Source organism: Microcebus murinus, chromosome 7 (genome assembly GCF_040939455.1).
Source record: "Microcebus murinus isolate Inina chromosome 7, M.murinus_Inina_mat1.0, whole genome shotgun sequence".
Classification (NCBI taxonomy): Eukaryota; Metazoa; Chordata; class Mammalia; order Primates; family Cheirogaleidae; genus Microcebus; species Microcebus murinus.
Window position 1 is genome coordinate 45767294 of NC_134110.1, and position 21136 is coordinate 45788429.

General features: G+C 40.7%; 2 protein-coding genes across 4 annotated transcripts in view; both read left to right on the forward strand.

Moving 5' to 3' along the window:
• The first annotated feature begins 1361 nt into the window (after positions 1-1361).
• DSCC1 (DNA replication and sister chromatid cohesion 1) lies at positions 1362-17656 on the forward strand. Its single transcript, XM_012753801.2, has 9 exons — positions 1362-1654; positions 4538-4706; positions 7222-7356; positions 9827-9917; positions 12204-12342; positions 13138-13190; positions 13414-13568; positions 13858-14006; positions 17407-17656. Exons 1-9 carry the CDS (start codon positions 1473-1475, stop codon positions 17513-17515), a joined length of 1182 nt encoding a protein of 393 aa, XP_012609255.1. The 5' UTR covers positions 1362-1472; the 3' UTR covers positions 17516-17656.
• Positions 17657-18989: 1333 nt separating this feature from the next.
• Positions 18990-21136, forward strand: part of TAF2 (TATA-box binding protein associated factor 2) — an 83431-nt gene continuing 81284 nt past the window's right edge. The window contains exons 1-2 of one of the 3 annotated variants that reach the window (XM_012753794.3): positions 18990-19685; positions 20119-20173. In XM_012753794.3, the coding sequence (XP_012609248.1) occupies positions 19603-19685; positions 20119-20173 (138 nt within the window). In that variant the 5' untranslated portion in view covers positions 18990-19602. Of the gene's footprint in view, positions 19686-20118; positions 20174-21136 lie in introns of those variants that run through there. The other 2 variants (XM_012753795.2, XM_076005055.1) reach the window with 2 other exon arrangements.

Here is a 21136-nt window from a genome sequence, read left to right on the forward strand (position 1 = left end):
ATAGATGATCTGGGAAATCACAGAGTTTTGATATAAATGTGTGGTCCCTGGAGGGTTTTGCTTGACAACAGGCCCACAATAGTTCTTCTCTCAACAGAGGCACCAAGGACAAAAGGAAGCTCAGAACTTTGCAGGTTTTTGACAATAAAAAGTCTTAATCTTTGAAACAAAACAAATACAAAAACAATATTACAAATGTCACAGCTGGAAGTAATACTGTCTTTATTTTATTTAACAAATCACTGTACAGTGCTTACTATGTGCCAGATACTATTCCAAGTATTTTACAAATGTTATTTACTCATAACATTCCTATGAGACAGAGCACTAATCTTTAGCACCTGCGTGCTAATTCTCAGGTCCTTTCCCAGCTCTACTCTGTATCACAAGGGACCTGACCCTGCAGGCTGCAGTTCCCAAACACCTGTGAAGTGTGGCCTTCAGTTAGATTCAGTTAATGGGAGGCATTAGTGGGAGATTGGTAAGCAGATATTTCTCCTTCACACTCTTTGCCTCAGAGGCTTTAGGTCCTTCTAAAGGGGCCCATTATAGTTCCCAAGTGAGCCACAGTCCCTTGGGACTAGGAACCCTGACTCTTCCACTTGTCTCCCTGGCCTGGGGATAATAGAGGTTTTTTGCAGTTGCTTCACTATTCCTCTTTTTGGTTTCTCAGATCTTTCATCAGCCATAAAACCAATTTCCTAGAATGCTTTCCTGTTGACACTGGTCCCAGCATGTCATCTGCCACCTTGCACAAATTAATTAGGTTATCCACGAATGGGTGGACCAGTCCGACCCGTTGTCTCTCCTAGATATGATGGTCCCCAGGCCCAAAGAATGAGATGTCCCGTCCAATTCTATCCAGGGCTTTACTTCTGGCCCTGAGTTGTTTTGCACAAAACCCACAAGAGGCTTTTAGAGCTGACTAGGCTAGAATGAGACTTTGCTGCTTCCTGGCTGGGCCACTACGGCCAAGAAGCCTGCTTCTTCATTTGCAAAACGGCATGACCAAAGGCCCACCTTCCAGGGTTGTGGCGAGTTGGAATAGTGCGTGCAAAGTGCTTATCACAGGACCCGCCACTGGCAGATGAGACCTTTTTGACCGCAAGGAAATGGGCGCAGCAGCTGGAAACCGGGGCCGGTGGGGGTGGGGAGCGCAGCGGGAGGGGCGGGTGAGGGTTCCGTGTCGCGCCCCGCCGGGTCGCAGCTCGGCGTGGAGACCGCCCCGGGGAAGTCGCGTCTCGCTCCAGCAGACCGAGCCCTGCGCGAGGTGACCCGGCCGAGGAGCGGCTCGCGCGCCCAGCTGCTTTTTTGCATCTTCCCGGGGACGCGCCCGCGGCGCGCTCCGCCCCGGAAACACGGCCCCGGCCGCGTTGGCGCACTTTTGGAACCGGCGCTTTCTGTCGTGGGCGTTCCGCAGGTCCCTGCCGCTTGCGGGCCGAGGCCGCGGCACCCCCCGACCCGGCGCCGCGATGAGGAGGACCCGCGAGGAGGTGGACGCGACGCTGCAGATCGCCAAGCTGAACGCGGCCGAGCTGCTGCCCGCCGTGCACTGCCTGCGCTTCGGCGCCGGGGCCAGCGGCGCGGCCGCCGGCGACTTCTGCCTGCTGGAGCTGGAGCCCGCGCTGTGCCAGCAGCTGGAGGCCGGCCACAGGTGAGCGCGGGCCGCGCCGCCGGCCGGCCGCTTGCGGGGCTCCTCCGCGCGGACGCCCAGGACCGGGAAACGCGGCCAGAGAGATGCGACGGCGCGGCCGGGGGCTGGCGCGGCCGGGGGCTGGCGCGGCCGGGGGCTGGCGCGGCCGGGGGCTGGCGCGGCCGGGGGCTGGCGCGGCCGGGGGCTGGCGCGGCCGGGGGCTGGCGCGGCCGGGGGCTGGCGCGGCCGGGGGCTGGCGCGGCCGGGGGCTGGCGCGGCCGGGGGCTGGCGCGGCCGGGGGCTGGCGCGGCCGGGGGCTGGCGCGGCCGGGGGCTGGCGCGGCCGGGGGCTGGCGCGGCCGGGGGCTGGCGGCAGGCTGGAGGCCTCGTCCCCAGCACGCCGCCCTTCCCGGAGGAGTCTAGGCCCCGCGAGGCCGCCAGCCAGCTGGGCCCAGGGGATAATGGCACTGGTCCGGCCCACCCTGGAGGCACCTGTCAGCGGAAACAGCGTAGGAAACAGACACTCCGTAAAGTTTTGAAGACATTACTTGTGATTCCAGGGACTCCACAGAACACTTTGTCATTCTGCCTTAAAATACAGTGGCATTATCTCAGAGAGTTCTTCTTGCCTTCCAGTTACATTTATTTTACTTAGACATAAGGTAGGACGTGTAGGGAGTAAGTTTAAAGACGTATTACGGACTTGGTAATTGGATGAGACCTCCCCCCTCCCCAAAACAGACTTGCTTGGGGTCACTCGGTAGGGATCTGAAGCTGTTTCTAATTCTAGGTCAGCTACAAATTTGCTGCAAGACCATTGCTTTAAAAACACAGTTAAGGCCGGGCACGGTGGCTCACGCCTGTAATCCTAGGACTCTGGGAGGCTGAGGCGGGCGGATTGCTCGAGGTCAGGAGTTCGAAACCAGCCTGAGCAAGAGCAAGACTCCGTCTGTACTATAAATAGAAAAATTAATTGACCAACTAAAAATATATATACAAAAAATTAGCCGGGCATGGTGACGCATGCCTGTAGTCCCAGCTACTCGGGAGGCTGAGGCAGGAGGATCGCTTGAGCCCAGGAGTTTGAGGTTGCTGTGAGCTAGGCTGACGCCAGGGCACTCACTCTAGCCTGGGCAACAAAGCGAGACTGTCTCAAAAATAAATAAATTAATTAATAAAAAAATAAAAACACAGTTAAAAGTAAGGTAGTTCTTGAAGGCAATTATGGAGAAGTCTAGAGAATCGTTCTATCCCGCAACCTTGTGCAGTCCCAACTGGAGTTGGAGGCTGCGGCTTGACTCGCTTCTGCAACCTCGTTCCTTCAACACCTACAGTTTATTAGGCAATTTTTTCTCTTTTACGTTCCTTTTAATTGAATCCTTTAGGCTGCCTTTCAATTTTCATACTTTACTCACCAGTGTTACAGTTAACTAGCCAGTCTTCAGATACTAGCTTCAAAGTATCTTTAAGGCAACTGAGAACTTCACTCACCTGTTTTCATCTCAGCTGAGATCGTGGGGATTTGAGAGGAATTCAGGTGTGAAGACCTTCTCTTTTCCAGTTATAGTTAATCTAGATGGCAGAAAACCAGAAGGACTTGAAAATGTGTTTTTGGGGGAGAGGTTGTAAAAACAGAATATTTGAAAGCAGGGGTAGTGCAATTAGAAATGTATGTGGGTTCGGAGATCTATTAAATATTATTAGCACCAGGAACCTAAAAAACCTTTTATCCTTTTCACTTAAATGAAGGCTTAGTTAAAAACAATTACACAGTCTTCTGTTTCACATTTTTTTATTATTTAAACGAATTGTGCACAGGAGGATTAATGCTTTAATAGGAAAACTGCTAGAACCAACCCCTTTGTCACTCCATCATGTTTGTCTTTAGTCTTTCCTCTTCTTCCTCCTCACCTTCCATCTTTCTCCTCTTCCTTCTTCCTTTTCTTCAGCTGTGATAAACTTCTTTGTCAGAGTCTTTTGTTTAGTTCAGTTTGTAAACATATCCTTTTCATATTTTTCATTCAGCCTTGCAGCCTTTTTTTCGTAAGGTCTCAGTTTATTTGCATTATAGTTAATGGTTAGGCCAGGATTTGCTCCTTTGATTGATTAGGGGAAACTCAAAACAACTCTTGGGTGGGTGCCAGCAGCAGCAGCATAGCCATGCTTATTAGAAATGCAGAATCCCATCCCAGACCTACTGAATCCAGAGTCTCACTTTGTTGCCCGGGCTAGAGTGAGTGCCCTGGCGTCAGCATAGCTCACAGCAACCTCAATCTCCTGGGCTCAGTGATCCTCCTGCCTCAGCCTCCCGAGTAGCTGGGACTACAGGCATGCGCCACCATGCCCGGCTAATTTTTTGTATATATATTTTTAGTTGGTCAATTAATTTCTTTCTATTTTTGGTAGAGATGGGGTCTGAGCAATCCGCCCGCCTCGGCCTCCCAAAGTGCTAGGATTACAGGTGTGAGCCACCGTGCCCGGCCCAATCCACTTTTTAAAAAGATTCCCTAAGATGCCTATGCTTAAATTTGGGAAGTATCACTTCAGCATGTTTTAGAAAAACCATGACAGCTTGAGTGAAGTTTCCAGATGTTTTGTCTTGTACTTTTCCCAGCAGTTTGTGCACAGATGCCATGTAGTGACATTTCGCCTTTCACGGCCTCTTTGGCTCTGTCTTGCCCAAGTTTAGTTATTCTTCTCTAGTGAGGCTCCAAGTGTTCATGTGGCTCTCACGTGGCCCAGTGCTTGCTCTGTGGAAGACATCAGTGTTCCACAGGGTCCAGACACAGCATCAAGACTTAATTTTAAATTCTATAAAGTTCTAGAGGATTTTGGAACTGTTTATAATGAAGATGTCCACTAGAACCTCAATAAACCATATATTTTCCCTCCCATTTTCCTGCAGTCTTGTGATTCGTGGAGATAAAGATGAGCCAGCAGTACTGTGCAGTAAAGACAAAACATATGACTTGAAAATAGCAGACACTTCGAATATGTTGCTTTTCATTCCTGATTGTAAAACTCCAGACCAGCTGAAGAAGGAAGAAGCGCACTGTAACATTATTCACACTGAGGTGCTGTTTTTTGTCTTCCGATTTATCTCTGTGAGAATGACAACACATGTGCTAATCTTGCCTTTAGTTAAAAACTTTAGGTTTAAAGTGTATAATCAAGGGGAACTTGGGAAGTTTACTACTGAAATTTGAAATTTCTCAGCATTATTAACATTTTTATTTGTTTGGAGTCTTGTGAACTTGTCTGTATTTTTCCATTTTGATTTTCTTTTTAATGTGCTTAAAACTTTTTTTTAATTTAATGTTTTTTTGTTTGTTTGTTTGTTTGTTTTTGAGACAGTCTTACTCTGTTGCCCAGGGTAGAGTGCTGTGGCATTAGCGTAGCTCACAACAACCTCAAACTCCTGGGCTCAAGCAATCCTACTGCCTCAGCCTCCCGAGTAGCTGGGACTACAGGTATGCACCACCATGCCCAGCTAATTTTTTCTATGTATATTTTAGTTGTCCAGATGATTTTTTTCTATATTTTTTTTAGTAGAGACAGGGTCTTGCTCTTGCTCAGTCTGGTTTTGAACTCCTGAGCTCAGATGATCCTCCCAGAGTGCTAGGATTACAGGCATGAGCCACCATGCCCAGCCCATTTTGATTTTCAATCTCAGACAAGTCAATCTTTTTCTGTAATATGGAAAGTTTGCTATTTGGTGACTCATTCTAAAATTTCTATCTATTTTTAGTAAATGTTGCCGTGATGTGTTTTGAAAGGAGACTCCCTCAAACCATAACTAGTTCCTTTGGTAATAGTTATGAGGTAGAGAAATGAAGAAATTTGAGTTTTTGAAGGAAGTGTGTTTCTTAGCTCTGAAGTTGGTTAAATTCATTAATGTCTGTAGCCAAGTATAACAAATTCTTAATTATTTTGGAGAATACTGATGGTAGTTACCAAACAAAAGTCTCCATCCTGTCTAGGTTGTTACACATATAACAAAGCATAGCCCTTAATATTTTTGGAATAACTTTTGGCCAACTATACCCTTGAAAATAGAATTGGAGAGGAAAGAAGGGAAAATGCTGGGAAGTTTCAGTGACTCATGTAATGTTACTAGAATAGAAGAACTTCCAGTAAATATTATAGCTTGGTTTTTATAGAGTTTCAAATAATTAATTAGAAATATTGGCAGTTCATCCTTTTGTAAATGATAATGTTATTTTAACATCACTTACCTGTTTTGTAGGTGTTTTTGTGAGGGCATAATAATAGCTGTGAAAGCCTTTAAGCTCGTTTGTTACGGGAATTCTGTGTACCAAGACTGGATAAAACTTAAAGATCCACTAACCAAGTCATAAAAGGGTTAGATAAGGAATACACATGCAAAATAGGCTGGAGTTGACAAATGGTAGTGAATACCCAGAAGTGATAGGGTGTGGTCTGGTCTATGGCAAATTGGAGAGCACCCAAGTGGATGGTCACTACTTATTTGTCTTGTAGGAAAGGAGGCCCAGCATTGCTAGATCTTCTGAAAGTAAAGCTTGAAATTTAGATTTTTGAGATGAAATCTCTTATTTTTTTTGATGTTGGCAATGAATTAATTGAAACTATGCCAACCTCCCTCCTCATCCCTAGCACACAAAAGCATACACCGATATCTGTGGGTTGGATATAGCCAGAAGAAGGCTGCCACTTTGAACTATGGATAAAATCAGTCTCTCTGATGTGGTCCTTCATCTCTCTTTTGAAGGCCTTAAGATTCAGCAGCATCTCCTTTAGGCTGTATACCTTGTCTTATCAATCAACCCTTATCCTAGTTTGAGAGTTCAAAGCATCCCCTGGCCTTCCATAACCCAGCTCAGCCTTTTTTTCTTTCTTTCATGAAACACTTATTGGGCACCTACTAAGTACTAGGCACTGGGCAAGTCCTGGAGATACAGAGAGGGATAACAGATATTCATCCATTCCCTATCCTCTATCACCTGGATTTTGACTTATAGGCCTCTTACTGTTTCACACGTCCAACAATGGAACTAGCTCTAGTTCTTTTTTTTTTTTTTTTTTTTTTGTTAGCTCTAGTTCTTAATAGTTTGGATTGAATTTTCTCTCTCCCTTCTGCTTAATTTTGACATCACGAGTGAGACAAGCAAGGGTATCCCCTCTTCCCCTTAACATCCCATTATTGTTGGAAGACTGTGATAATACCTCTTCTTTATTTTCTGCTTTTCAGCCTAAGTATATTCATTTTTATAATAGTTGTCTCTACCTGGTTTGCAGAATTGTCACTACCCTGGTCATTTTTTTTCCTGGGCATACTCTAGTTTCCAGAGTACATTTGAGATGTGACATTCAGTATTGGTTCTTGACTATGCTGGCAGTGTCTTATTAATTGGGGTTTGAAAAGATGCTTCCTCAAGGTGACCATCCATCTACTTGAGATGGCTACTTGGGTATTTTCCCAACAGAACACAGAATACGTTGGCTGCCTTTTCTTAGTACTTGTTGAGGGTAGATGGGTTAGCTGGAATTTTGTATGAAATTTTCTTCTAGAATGGCCCTTAAAATGTTATGATATGTTATCATTTCTAGATCTTTGGTTTTTCCAATAATTATTGGGAATTAAGAAGATGTAGACCTAAATTAAAGAAGCTAAAGAAACTTTTGATGGAAAATACCTACGAAGGACCTGACAGTCAAAAAGAGAAGGATTCCAATTGCTCAAAAGTAAGACTATTTTCACTTTTTTATTTGGAGTTTTAAAAAACCCACTATAATTAGAGGTGCTTAGTGGTGACATTCTTACATTTTAAGGTTTATGTTGTGAAAATTTAAAACACCCAAAAGCAGAGAGAGTAGTGTAATGACCCCCACATATTCATCATTCACTGGAACATTTATTAATATTTTGTCAGTCTTGTTTCTTCTATCTCCCTTCTATCCTTCTACCTTTCTTTTTTTTTAGTGTATTTTAAAGCAAATCCTGTATGTCCTGGTGCCATTTATATAGCTGAAATCTTCTCATGTTCTTAACTTTGAAATAATAGTTTTTTTAGAGGTAAAATTAGTTTTTATTTAATTAAAAATATAATTAGGTGTTCTTAAGAAGAGACATTATGAAAATGGTAAGTATTCTTATCTAATGTCAAAATTGACTAATTCCTGGAAGTATGAAAAAATATTTATAAACCAAGTAAAAGAAAGTTTTTAAGTTTTTAATGTAATTTTAAATTGTAGAACTCCACTGGCATCCTGAAGACCATATTTGTATTAGAAGTTCTCTTTTTCTCCATAGAGTCCTTCCTTTCTTTTAAAATATTTTTTGGGTAAGAGCTTTATTGAAGGCTGGGTGCAGTGGCTCACGCCTGTAATCCTAGCACTTTGGGAGGCTGAGACAGGTGGATAGCTCAAGGTCAGGAGTTCGAAACCAACCTGAGCAAGAGCGAGACTCTGTCTCTACTCAAAATAGAAAGAAATTAATTGGCAAACTAAAAATATATAGAAAAAATTAGCCAGGCATAGTGGCTCATGCCTATAGTCCCAGCTGCTCGGGAGGCTGAAGCAGGAGGATTGCTTGAGCCCAGGAGTTTGAGGTTGCTGTGAGCTAGGCTGACATGACGGCACTCTAGGCCAGGCAACAGAGTGAGACTCTCTCTCTCAAAAAAAAAAGAACTTTATTGAAAATATTCCAAAAACACAATTCACCCATTTTAAAGTGTGCAATTGAATGATTTTTACTATATTCCTAGAGTTGTGCAACCATCACCACCAAGTCTAGAACACTTTCATCACCACAAAGAGAAAAACCACATAGCCGTTAGCTGTTACCTACCAATCCTACCTCCTCCTCTCCCCACCTACTCAGCCCTAGGTAACCACTAGTCAACTTTCCTGTCTCTGTAGATTTGCCTATTTTGTACATTTCAGGTAAAGAAACCGTATAATATGTGTCCTAGATTCTTTCAGTTGGCATAATCTTTTCAAGGTTCATCTATGTTATAGCATGTATCAGTATTTTATTATTTTTAATTGCTGAATAAAATCCCATTTTATGAATATACCGCATTTTATTCATTCATTAGTTAATAGACATTTGGGTAGTTTCCACTTTTTGGTTATTATGAACAATGCTGCTGTGATCCTTAATGTACAAATTTTTATGTGGACCTAGGTTTTCCATTCTCTTAGGCATATACTTAGGAGTGGAACTGATGGGTCATGTTGCTACTCTCTCTAACATTTTGAGGAACTACCATACTGCTTCCCAGCATGGCCGTACCATTTTCTAGTCCCTATAGCAGTGTATGAATGTTCCACTTTCTCTATATCCTCAACAACACTTCTTAACTGTCGCAGTATCTCATTGAGTTTTTGATGTGCATTTCCCAGATACTAATGATGTGGAACATCTTTTCTTGTGCTTATTGACTATCTGTATATCTTTGGAGAAATGCCTATTGAATTTTTTTGCCTGATTTTTAATTGAGTTATTTGTCCTTTTATTATTGAGCTGTAGTTGAGTTCTTCATATAGTCTAGATACAAATCCCTTATCAGATACATGATTTGCAAATGTTTTATCCCATTTTGTGGGTTGCTTTCTCACTTTCTTTTTTTATTGTGGTAAAATACACATAACATAAAATTTACCATCTTAATCATTTTTAAGGATACAGTTCAGTATCATTAAGTACATTCATAGTAGTGTGTAATCATCAGCACTATCCATCTCTAGAACTTTTTCATCTTCCCAAACTGAAACTGTACCCATTAAACAATGACTCCCCATTCCTCCCTCCCTCAAGCCTCTGGCAACCACCATTCTATTTTCTGTCTATGAATTTGACCACTCTAAATACCTCATATAAGTGGAATCATACAATATTTGTTCTTTTGTTTTGACAGTATTTTAAAGTACAAAAGTTTATCATTTTGATAACATCCAATTGATCTAGTTTTTCTTTCGTTGCTTGTTTTTAGTATAATATTTAAGAAGCTACTGCCAAATCCAATGTTGTGAAGATTTATCTGTTTTTTTCTTAAGACATCCATTGATTTTATGTAGTTATACATAAAAGAAATTGAGCTTAGTGCATAAATATTGCCTTAATCTGTTCTATGTATCCCCCAAACTTCAACAAGAATTCTAAAGAATGTTATTCTTCAGAGGCCTTAAAATATCTTTTTTCTTGTTTCAGTATACAACTGAAGATTTGCTTGATCAAATTCAGGCAAGTGAAGAGGAAATAATGACCCAGTTACAAGTTCTAAACGCCTGTGAGATTGGAGGTAGCATTATTTACTATTATTATTAATAATGATGGAATTGGCCATCCTGTAAGAGAGAGTTTTTAGACATCTTCACCCTATTGCATTTAGTTTATATGATTATCTTTTGGCTTCAAAGGCGGTGACATTTTTCTTTTCACCTGTGGGATAGAGACTGAGTGTGGTCATCTTTATACGAGGGGGTCCACCTGTTACCAGTGACTTTAACCACTCCTTACAGGCCTTTTTCTTTGAATTAAGTGGTAATAGAAGAACCATGTTATATTAAGAATGTTCCTTAGATATTTGGTAGTCTAATCTTTTCATTTTTTTAATAGTTGACAAAACTAAGGTCTAGGAAGGGGAACTAACTTGTCCAGGGCTACATGCTGAGTTAATGACAGGATATGACATAGGACCTAGGACCTTGAACTCCTAGTTCAGAATTAATTTAATAACCTTAGTATATTTTCAAATTGCTTGGAAGATGGGACTGTGTTTCTTCTTGTGATAACTCTTAACGTATTTTTGAACATGTGTTAGTTTATATAAGCTGGTATAAAAGATATGGGAGTGTGTGTAAGTGTATGGGGTTGATGGAGAAGCCCTGGGGCATGTTTAATGCTTTGACTAGCTTCTGACGTCAGAGATTTTTGTCCCCCAACATCTGGGCCTGTAGTAATACTTGAATAGATGTTTGCATGCATCTTTCAGCTCACATTAGCTGGCCCAGAAGAGCAGCTGAATTCTGCACCCATGTGTTAAGAAAGAGGAAGTCAGCATGGGCTAGTAAATGCATGTGCTCATAATATTCCAAACAGGGTTAGCTTTTATGAGACCTTAACTATCAAATTTCACCGAGTGAAGCAACTGCACAACTTTAGAACTGGAAGCACTTAGCTCTTTGTTGTGCTTCCTTGAGACTCATTTTCTCTTAAACATCTAAAAAAATATTTAATTATGGATGCGTGCTACTAATGACTATGGTATATGGATACCATAAATGTTAAAGTTTTTTTTATTTTTAAGGCAAACAAAACAATGCATTTTAATGCAGCCCTCTGTATTATTCACTTGTAGCATGGGAATGGATACCATTTTGGTAGGCAGATACATAGATTACTTCTAGCTTTCTTCCTCAGTTTTATATCACACAACCCATTCTTTAATGTTGCCTTTATTTTTTAAAATAGAACAGAAATATTCTCCCTTGGAAATGGTAGATGTGCACTTGAGTTCTTTCTCCAGGGATGGTGTTTATGCCATCCATTATAAAATGGCATTTCATAATCCTTCATGGGGATAGGGAAAGGTATCTTAATGTCTAGCCTTTATTTTTTCCCTCACCCACACTGTATCTCAGAGTCTATCATTTCTTGAGTAAGGTGGACTTCTTTATGTGTATGGGAACACCTCTGCAAGATACCTGTGAAGACAGAGTTATCACCATGGCAGTGCAGCATGGGGGAGATTACCATGTAGGATATCGAACCTACAACCTTCACCTCATTTGTGTGATATTCTAATGAAGTGGCTGTATCAGCTACAGATTTCTTCATTTTCACATAGTACAACAAGATTGGGGGGGCATGGGCAATATACGTAATCTTAACACTTGTACCCCCATAATATGCTAAAATAAAAATTAAAAAATTAGAAAAAATTTTAAAAAAAACAAGATTATTGTGAGATAACTAAATATCAAAGCACTTGAAAAAAGTATTAGTCATATGTAAATTACTCTTTAAAAACTACTTTATATGCCTCAAGACACAATTTTATTTTTTATTTTTATTTTTAATATTTTTTTTTTTGAGACAGGATCTCACTTTGTTGCCCAGGCTAGAGTGAGTGCCGTGGCATCAGCCTAGCTCACAGCAACCTCAAACTCCTGGGCTCAAGCGATCCTTCTGCCTCAGCCTCCTGAGTAGCTGGGACTACAGGCATGCGCCACCATGCCCGGCTAATTTTTTCTATATATATTAGACGGCCAATTAATTTCTATTTATAGTAGAGATGGGGTCTCACTCTTGCTCAGGCTGGTTTTGAACTCCTGACCTCGAGCAATCCACCTGCCTCGGCCTCCCAGAGTGCTAGGATTATAGGTGTGAGCCACCGCGTCCAGCCAAGACACAATTTTAAATGATTAGGGGAAAAGCTTAAAAAGAAGCACTGTTTAAAGAAAGCTGAAAACTTTTTAATGTCTCTTTTTTGGTGTGGGCAAGAGTATGCTTCTATTTTAAATTCTATTAGTTAATTCATTCACTTAACATGTTCCTTAGAAAATATAACTTTTGGAATTTGTAGGTTATTGGAGGATTCTTGAATTTGATTATGAGATGAAACTTCTGAATCATGTAACTCAGCTTGTGGATTCTGAATCATGGTCTTTTGGTAAAGTTCCTTTGAATATATGCCTTCAGGAACTTGGACCATTGGAGCCAGAGTAAGTATTTTAATTCCTTATCCATCCAGATTTCCTTATGAAGAAGAAAATTCTTTTCCAGACTGGAACTATACCCAGGGCAAAGAGTACAATAATTATATTGTGATATCTTAGAGAAATTTTTAAAATATACAACCAAAGAGGATTTAGGAATTTTGGTTCCTGAGGTGAATAAATATATATTATCCTTTTAAATTTTTTTGCCATTAAAATATAAAGAAATAACTGGTATGTTTGATCTATTTTATAATAATAAGTGTATGCTCACATAATTCATGTTAAAATATTTAGCACAGGGCCTGGTACACAATAGCTTTCCAGTATATTTTAGTTGGTTTCTAATTTATTTATTTTATTCATTTTTTGAGACAGCCTCACTCATAGCAACCTCAAACTCCTGGGCTCAAGCAATCTTTCTGCCTCAGCCTCCCGAGTAGCTGGGACTACAGGCATACACCACCATGCTCGGCTAATTTTTAAATATATTTTTAGTTGGCCAATTAATTTCTTTCTACTTTTATTAGAGATGGGGTCTCGCTCTTGCTTAGGCTGGTTTTGAACTCCTGACCTTGAGCGATCCTCCCGCCTCAGCCTCCCAGAGTGTTAGGATTACAGGCGTGAGCCACTGAACCTGGCTGGTTGGTTCCTAAATTAAATAAAGTATTATTTGGCAACCCAAATCACTTAGTATTTCAAATCTCAAATTTATATCTTAGTTTCTAGTTAGCAATGGGATTTCAAAGTGTAGTGCATAAAACTTGATAACTTTTCAAATGAGTGTTTTAAATTTTTCAGGGAAATGATAGAGCACTGTCTTAAATGTTATGGGAACAAGTATACAGATGAAGGTAAGATTTGGAATGTATTCTAATGGGTATTTTAACTCTCGTGTGTTAAAATTGCTATAGTTTTCTGAAGTGTGTTGGTGTTAAAAATAGGAACTCTGTGGGGTTGTAGGAGGTGAGTTAAGGTACATAATTCCTTCCAAGAAATTGAATTGAGGAAAAGGACACAGTATTGTATTTAATTGCAAGAGGATAATATGAAACTTATCGGATGCCTTTTCCTTAGGTGAAGTTTATTTTGAATTGAGTGCTGATAAAATATGCAGAGCAACAGCACAGATGCTACTTCAGAATGCTGTGAAATTCAATCTCGCCGAGTTTCAAGAAGTGTGGCAGCAGAGCGTGCCTGAAGGAATGATAACCAGGCTTGATCAGCTTAAGGTAATAGCAATAGGAGCTTCTGGATTTGGCAATAGCAAGTCACTAGTGACCGTTAGAACCAGAGCTATCTTGATAAACTGGTGGTGGTAGAAGCCAGATTGCAGAAGGGAGAAGAAGTCACTGCTTAGAGGAGCTTTTGATGAAAAAGGCTACTGTGAATCTCTGGAGAGTTTGTGCAGCTAACATTTTAAATACATTGGGCTAAGCTAAACCTAAAGATCAAACAATGAGTCATATTTAAACATTAGATCATTAGTTTAACTGCTCTTTTTCTTCTCATTTCCTGTAGGGTTTAGCACTGGTGGATAGGCACTCGAGACCAGAAATCATATTTTTGCTCAAAGTAGATGATTTACCTGAGGATAATCAGGAACGTTTTAATAGTCTATTCTCTCTAAGGGAGAAGTGGACAGAAGAAGATATTGCTCCATATATTCAGTAAGTAATTTATTAAAAATGGATCTTAAGGGTTGTTCTTTTTACAAAAAGTGGCACAGAATTTTAGGTTTATTACTAGAACACAATTTTCTTGAATATTCCCTGAAGATACTGCTTCCTTCAAAACTCTCTCAGGGAGTGGCTGCCTTTTCTTCTACACAATTTCTGGTCCGGAAAGAAGAATATATATTATCTTCCTTACTACTGCTTCTAAACTACTTCTTTGCTCTCCTCCCTATAAAACTGTCCCCATTAAGGGACAGAATATGTACCCTACTCTGACTCTAAGGCAACCATTCCTCTCTGACTACCACCTCCTGTCTTTCCTGCTGCCTTACTGTGACATTGTGGTAGAGGCCAGTTGCAGCAGAGCAGGTTAGCCCTGAAGTCACTGCTTTACAAGATCTCAAGTCCACTAACACTTGAAATCCACTGACACTACAGCTTCATCACTATGTCACACCTCTCAGGTCCTCTGTTCTCTTTACCCAGCTTGGATTCTATGGTCATCCTCTCTCTTCCTATCTATTCCCTTGGCCGTCCGTCACTGCCTCTTGGATCTCCTTGGCAAAAAACTAAAAAGATTAAACCCAATTTTCTGCATATTCTATGCCTATACCAGGGCAGCTGAAATTTTCTGGAGAAAAATATACAATGAGGTTGCCAGTCTCGCTTAAGAACCTGAGTGGTACTTAGCATGGCCCCTGGCCAGGCACCATTTCCTCCTGAGATGTCTCTATCCTTGGAGCTTCCTTTACATCTTTTTTTTTTCATGCCAGCAATACCCTCATGTTTCCTCTTCACCCTCCTCTTATGACCTTATTTCTTGAGAAAATAGAAGCAGCAAGGCAAATCCCATCGCCAAATCTGCCAGCTTCCTCATGCATGCACCTACCCCCTTCCTATGCAGTGCATGAACTGTCTCTGCACTGAAGGCTAATCCTTTTGTGCTAGATACGTTCCCTCTGGCCTTCTTAAAGACTTGGATCCTCTCCAGTTATCCCTTTTCCCCTAGTATTTTCAATTCTCTCTCTCTTCTGGATCATCTCTGTCAGCATACAATATTCTGTAATATTGCCCATCTGAAAAAACAACAATAGCAAGCTACTACACTCCATGCCCTCTGCCCTCCTTCATGAGGAAACTCCCCCCCCCTTTTTTTTTTGAGACATAGTCTCACTCTGTTGCCCAGGCTAGAGTGCTGTGGCGTCAGCCTAGCTCACAGCAACCTCAAACTCCTGGGCTCAAACAATCCTCCTGCCTTAGCCTTCCAGGTAGCTGGGACTACAGGCACGTGCCAGCATGCCTGGCTAATTTCTTTCTATTTATAGTAGAGATGGGGTCTTACTCTTGCTCAGGCTGGTTTTGAACTCCTGACCTTGAGCAATCCTCCCACCTCGGCCTCCTAGAGTGCTAGGATTATAGGCATAAGCCACTGTGCCCAGCCAAAAACTCCTTTTAAAAATTTTGTATAGTCACTCTCTGCTTCTTCCCCTCCTGTTCTTTAGCCAATGACATCTCCTTAGTCCAGTGACATCCATCTTTCTACACTCGGTGGTCAACTGTCTGTCCTTGTTTACTTTACCTCTTAGCACTACCTGACACAGCAGACCTTTCTCCTATTGAAACACACTGGTCACCCCTTTTCCCTAAGGCACCTCCTTTTCTGTCTCTTTTGCTGATGTCTCCCTAATGTCCCCAGTCTTTAAATGGTGATGTGCTCCAGGACTCTGTTTTTGGGTCATCTTCTCTCTGTTTACGCTTTTCCCCGTGGTGCTCTCATCCAGGCCTGGATATAAATCTAGTGACTTCCTAATTTTATCTTCATACTCGCCCTTTTCCCTGAGCTCTAGATTCTTATATCTAGTTGCCTCATTCGCCTTTTCACTTGGATATCTAATAGGAATTTCAGACATAACACATTCATAACAGAACTATTGGTTCTCCCTTGCCCTTACCTGCCTTGTTCTTCCTCTTAGGTAAGAGCACCACCACCAATCCAGCTACCATATTTCCCAGAAAATAAGACAGAGTCTTATATTTATTTTTCCTCAAGAAGACAACCTAGGGCTTATTTTCAGGGGATGTGTTATTTTTTTTAAGTACAGTACAACAATCTACATTTATTCAAATATAGTTAAGTCGTCTTCTTCTGGAACATCAACATAACTCTCTAAATTCTCTCAGAATTCCATCCTGAATTTCTTGCAACTCTATTTTCTTTAGAACCATTGGCCCCAATCTCTCATGTTGAGCAATAGAGATCTCATGGGGCAGATGAGAAGGGCTGCTTGTCTTCTTTACTGCTCGGTGACATAATGCATGGATTGTGCAGATAAGCTGCATAGCCACACCCATCACTAGGTCTTATTTTTGGAGTAGGGTTTATATTGCGCAAATGCTTAGAAATCCTGCTAGGGCTTTTTTTGTGGGTAGGTCTTATTTTTGGGGAAACACGGTACTCAAGCAAAAGTCTGGGAATCATCCTTGTCCTTTCCTTCCCTCACCTTTTGGTTAAAACTATGAGCAAATCCTGTTGGATTGTCTCCTACCTGCCTCTGAGTTGGTCTTCCTGCTCTATTTTTGTCCCCCTTTCCCTCTCCCCTTTTTAGATTGCTTATTTTAGAAAGTTTTAAATATTCAAAAGTGACAATATAATGAACTCCCCCATGTATTTACCTCCCAGCTTTCCTAATCATCAACTCATTACCTCCATTATTTAAAACTTCGATCACAGTTTTCCTTTCCATTAATTAAAACCCTCCTACTGCCTTTCCCATTGTATTTAGAATTAAATCACAGTTTCTTTCCATGTCCTTCAAGGTCCTACATGATCTAGCCCTTGCTCCCTTCTCCAACTCAAGTCCTCCCACTTTTTCCTTAATTCGTTATGTTCCAGTCATATTCATCTCTTTGAGGTAGAAAAGAGGAAGCTAAAGTTCAGAAAGAGCTGGTAACCTAGACAAGCTTGCACAGGTAGGCTAGTATCCAGGTTCTCCGATTCTAGGCCTCACTACATCACATTGCTTGTATTTCTGATTTGGAGGCCGTGTGATGTAATGGGAATAACATGGACTTTGAAGTCATACAGACCTGGTGGTAGAATTTGACTCTGTCATTTATTACCTGTCTGTGCATTGGTTTCCTCATATTATGGAGTTAAATAATACATTACTATTACTGTTATTGTGAAGGTTAAATGAGATAATACATGTAAAGTACCTAGTTCAATTAAGACTTAGAACCACTCTCCACCTTATCTGTCCCACAAACACCCATACATAATGCATGGTGGGAAGATGGATTTGGAGGAGAGAGATAAAATAAGTATGTAATACTGTAAATATTATATTATGTTCCTTAAAATATTCATGCTACTCTTTTTTTATTGTTCCCACAGAGATTTGTGCGGAGAGAAGCAAACCATAGGTGCATTACTCACTAAATATTCTCGTTCTTCGATGCAAAATGGTGTTAAAGTTTATAATTCAAGAAGACCCATTTCTTAAAAGAACCACAGTCGTTTCTTTGGGACTATATAAATTTTGGCTTTATAAAGTTGCTGGATATAAGAAAAGATCCTCTTCTGTATTTTTATTCCTGATTTTTATTAAAAAAAAGTCTTTAAGGCATTTTTCTCTTCATCTTAAGCATTTTGAAACTATTCTTCCTGTTATTTAAATGTAATAAGATATTTCTGTATCTTTCCAATTATATTTGTACTATGGAAACGGTATAAACAAGGACAAAGGAAAGTATTATTTACTGTATTTAGTATATCTCTGAGGTCTACGTGGTTTTATTTATAGGAAAAGAGTTTTGCTTTTTATATTTAAAATTCCATTTCTTTAATTAGTATTTGATGCTCTACTCATTAATACATTTAGAAGTTTTTCAGAGAACTAAATACGAATAGTTTCATAGAAGAGAATTATTTATTCACTTAAATGTCATTTCTCAAGTGAGTTCCCCCCACTTCCAACCTTCCATCATAAGAGGAAGTCAGTAGTTACTATCAATTACTTATATTTATTTGATGTTTACATTGATGAAATTGGCCCTTTTTTTTTTAAAGACAGGGTCTTGCTCTATCACCCAGGCTGCAGTGCAGTAGTGCCATCATAGCTCACTGCAACCTGGAATTCACAGGTTCAAGCAATCCTTCCTCCTCAGCCTCCTGAATAGCTAGGACGACAGGCACACACCACAACAGTTGGCTAATTTTTACTTTTTGTAGAGATAGGGTCTTGCTATGTTGCTCAGCCAGGTCTTGAACTCCTGGCCTCTAGCTATCCTCCCACCTTGGCTTCCTAAAGTGTGCTGAGATTACAGGCCTGAATCACAGTGCCAGGTAGAGATTGGCTTGATAATTGCTCCTCTGTTTACCTAGCTGGTGTAGGCATGCACTTTGGGAAACAAATGGGTTTGATCCTCAATCCTATGTAAAGAATACTAATAAAACAGTTTAATAATTTTATAACAAAGAATACTGGCACAGGCATTACTAGAAAACTTAATTTCTAGTTGGTTTAGAATGCTTGATAAAGTTCCTTTATAGCTTTATTTTCCTAATTTGTTTTGGTTTAGAGCAAAGTTCAAATTAAATTTAACTTAGCTAATTAATCTGTCACCAGGACAATTGAAGTGGGGTAGGCCAAAATTGAATCTGGTTCAAGATTTAAAAAGTGTTAATGGATAATCCATAATTAATTAATCAAGATTTAACTGTTACTGAAGTTGACAATTTTTATTTTCATGCATATGAAATGCAAACGATGGCTTCAAAATATGTCTTTTTAAATGTTTCTGCATTTATGTGGATTTTGTATGTGAGAGAGCTATATGCATAGGAGATATATATATGTATGTATGTATGTATTTTAAAATAAATACTAGGCAGCAGTGTCCAGTGATGACTCCAGAATTCTGGAGTTTGACATTTAGACTACCTAGGGTCTAATTACATAGTTTACAGCTTAAATCACTGGGGCCCAGTGAGTTTATGGTGTCCGTTCACACACAGCAAGCCAGAGCAACACCGTCGTTTTAGTTTCAGGAGACTCTCCTATTACTAGCACCAGACCCTTTGTTTATAGAGCCTTAGTTTATACCTGGCCTTTGGCAAACTCGTCTCTCCTCATCCACTAAATATTTTCTCCACTTTCCTAAATTTTAACAGTTCTCACCCATCACGTACACATGCAGAGAGAAACGCAAAATCCCTAGTATAATCGCTCAAGCCCCGCCCACTGACACAAGACTTCCTGGTTCCATCGGGTCAGCCGCTCCACTTCCGCTGACGTCGGAGGTCAAAGGCCACAGGCAAGATGTCGGCTGGTGGTAGCTTCGAGCGGTTGCGGAGCGCAACATGTCTGTGACAGAAGCTCGGTGGAGGCGGTTTATAGGAGCCAGAAAGAGGGAGCGAGCTTGAGGCTGCAGCGATCCGGCTGGGACGGCTCTGGGCCCCCAGGGCGCCCCGGCCGTTAGACGTGACTGCTGGGGACCGTGCGGGAGCAGGGAATGTGAGGTGCCCAAGACTAGTAATGCCCCGCAGCCCCCCAGGAAGCCGGGAAGCCAGGCTCCGCGGGCCCGCTTAATGCCGCCGACTGGTTTAGAGCCCGCCAGAATGAACAGGAAAAAAGGAGACAAGGGCTTTGAAAGCCCAAGGCCATATAAATTATAAGTATTTTTTCATCTTCCTTCTTTTTGGTTTTGTTGCCATTAATTATATTTTGTGAGTACTTGAAACTGACTTGCTGAGGCTGGGGAAACCTCGTGGGAAGCTAGAATTCACTCACATGATGTCCTGGAAATGGTGTTTGTGGTGTGAAAATATTTCGAATGACAATGTTACTCAGCAGATTTAATTTCCCTTGAAGGTTAATAAACCTTTGTTTAAAGTACTAACTTGTATCTCTGTCAGAAGAAATCTATTTTCTTGGCTGTTGCTAGATTTAAAACAAACAAGTTATCCCAATTTGTAGGGTTTGTTTTAAAATGAAAGATTGATGTGATTTTGAGCTACTTAGAACATAGGCCATGTTTATATCTGGATAGGATTATGCTTTCATTTAATAATAGAAATTATTTTTCTTTATATTTTTTAATATACAACCCATCAGGTCGTCTGCATAAACAACATAAACTTCCAGAGAAAATCTGTGGTGGTAAGTGTATTCTCAGTAATTAAAATCAGTAACAAATTCACTTTCACAGTGCTTACAAACTCTATACTGTTCCATGTAATTGTGTTTCAAAAACAGATAAGAATTAGGATTAAGGTCTATATAATTCCAAATTCTATGGTCCTTGTATATTTGCTGCCTTCTCAATTCTCCTTTTCTTTTTTTCTCAATTTCCCAATTAAAGTTTTATTACTTTTAATCTGTTGTGGAATATGAAAGCCTGCATAAACAAGCATTTTAGTATTGTGCATGAAACAAGAATAAGCCTATAGTGAGATTTCTCCTGTGAAAAATATTAAGATTAGTACACTCCCTAACTTGACTTGGCTTCTAAGAGGCCAGTTTTATTTTTTGATTTTTGGCTCATTTGGTTTAGGTAGTATTGCTTTATAGTAAAGTTTTAGATAGAGTATTTGAGATCTAGTAACCCTGTTACCCCCTACCATATAGATGTTTGGATTCCATTCTAGGAAAACCCTTGAAAACCCAAGTACTTAATTAACTCTCTTAGGGAGACCTGTATTAAATAGACTAATATCTGCTGGGTGCGGTGGCTCATGCCTGTAATCCTAGGACTCTGGGAGGCCAAGGCAGGCGGATTGCTCGACGTCAGGAGTTCGAAACCAGCCTGAGCAAGAGCAAGACCGTGTCTCTACTATAAATAGAAATAAATTAATTGGCCAACTAATATATATAGAAAAAATTAGCCGGGCATGGTGGCGCATGCCTATAGTCCCAGCTACTCAAGTGGCTGAGGCAGGAGGATTGCTTGAGCCCAGGAGTTTGAGTTTGAGGTTGCTGTGAGCTAGGTTGATGCCACGGCATTCACTCTAGCCTGGGCAACAAAGTGAGACTGTCTCAAAAAAAAAATAGACTAAAATCTTAGAGCAGTTTTTGCTTGAGTGATGGTATCAACATCCCTCTCATACTTGTTATCCATGTATG

What these genes read in the sequence shown, in the direction of transcription:
- DSCC1 (XM_012753801.2), top strand. Translation starts at nt 1,473, where the DNA reads ATGAGGAGGACCCGCGAGGAGGTGGACGCGACGCTGCAGATCGCCAAG. An exon ending in CAGCTGGAGGCCGGCCACAG is followed by an intron (nt 1,655 to 4,537) that starts GTGAGCGCGGGC and finishes ATTTTCCTGCAG; the next exon opens with TCTTGTGATTCGTGGAGATA. An exon ending in AGGATTCCAATTGCTCAAAA is followed by an intron (nt 7,357 to 9,826) that starts GTAAGACTATTT and finishes TTCTTGTTTCAG; the next exon opens with TATACAACTGAAGATTTGCT.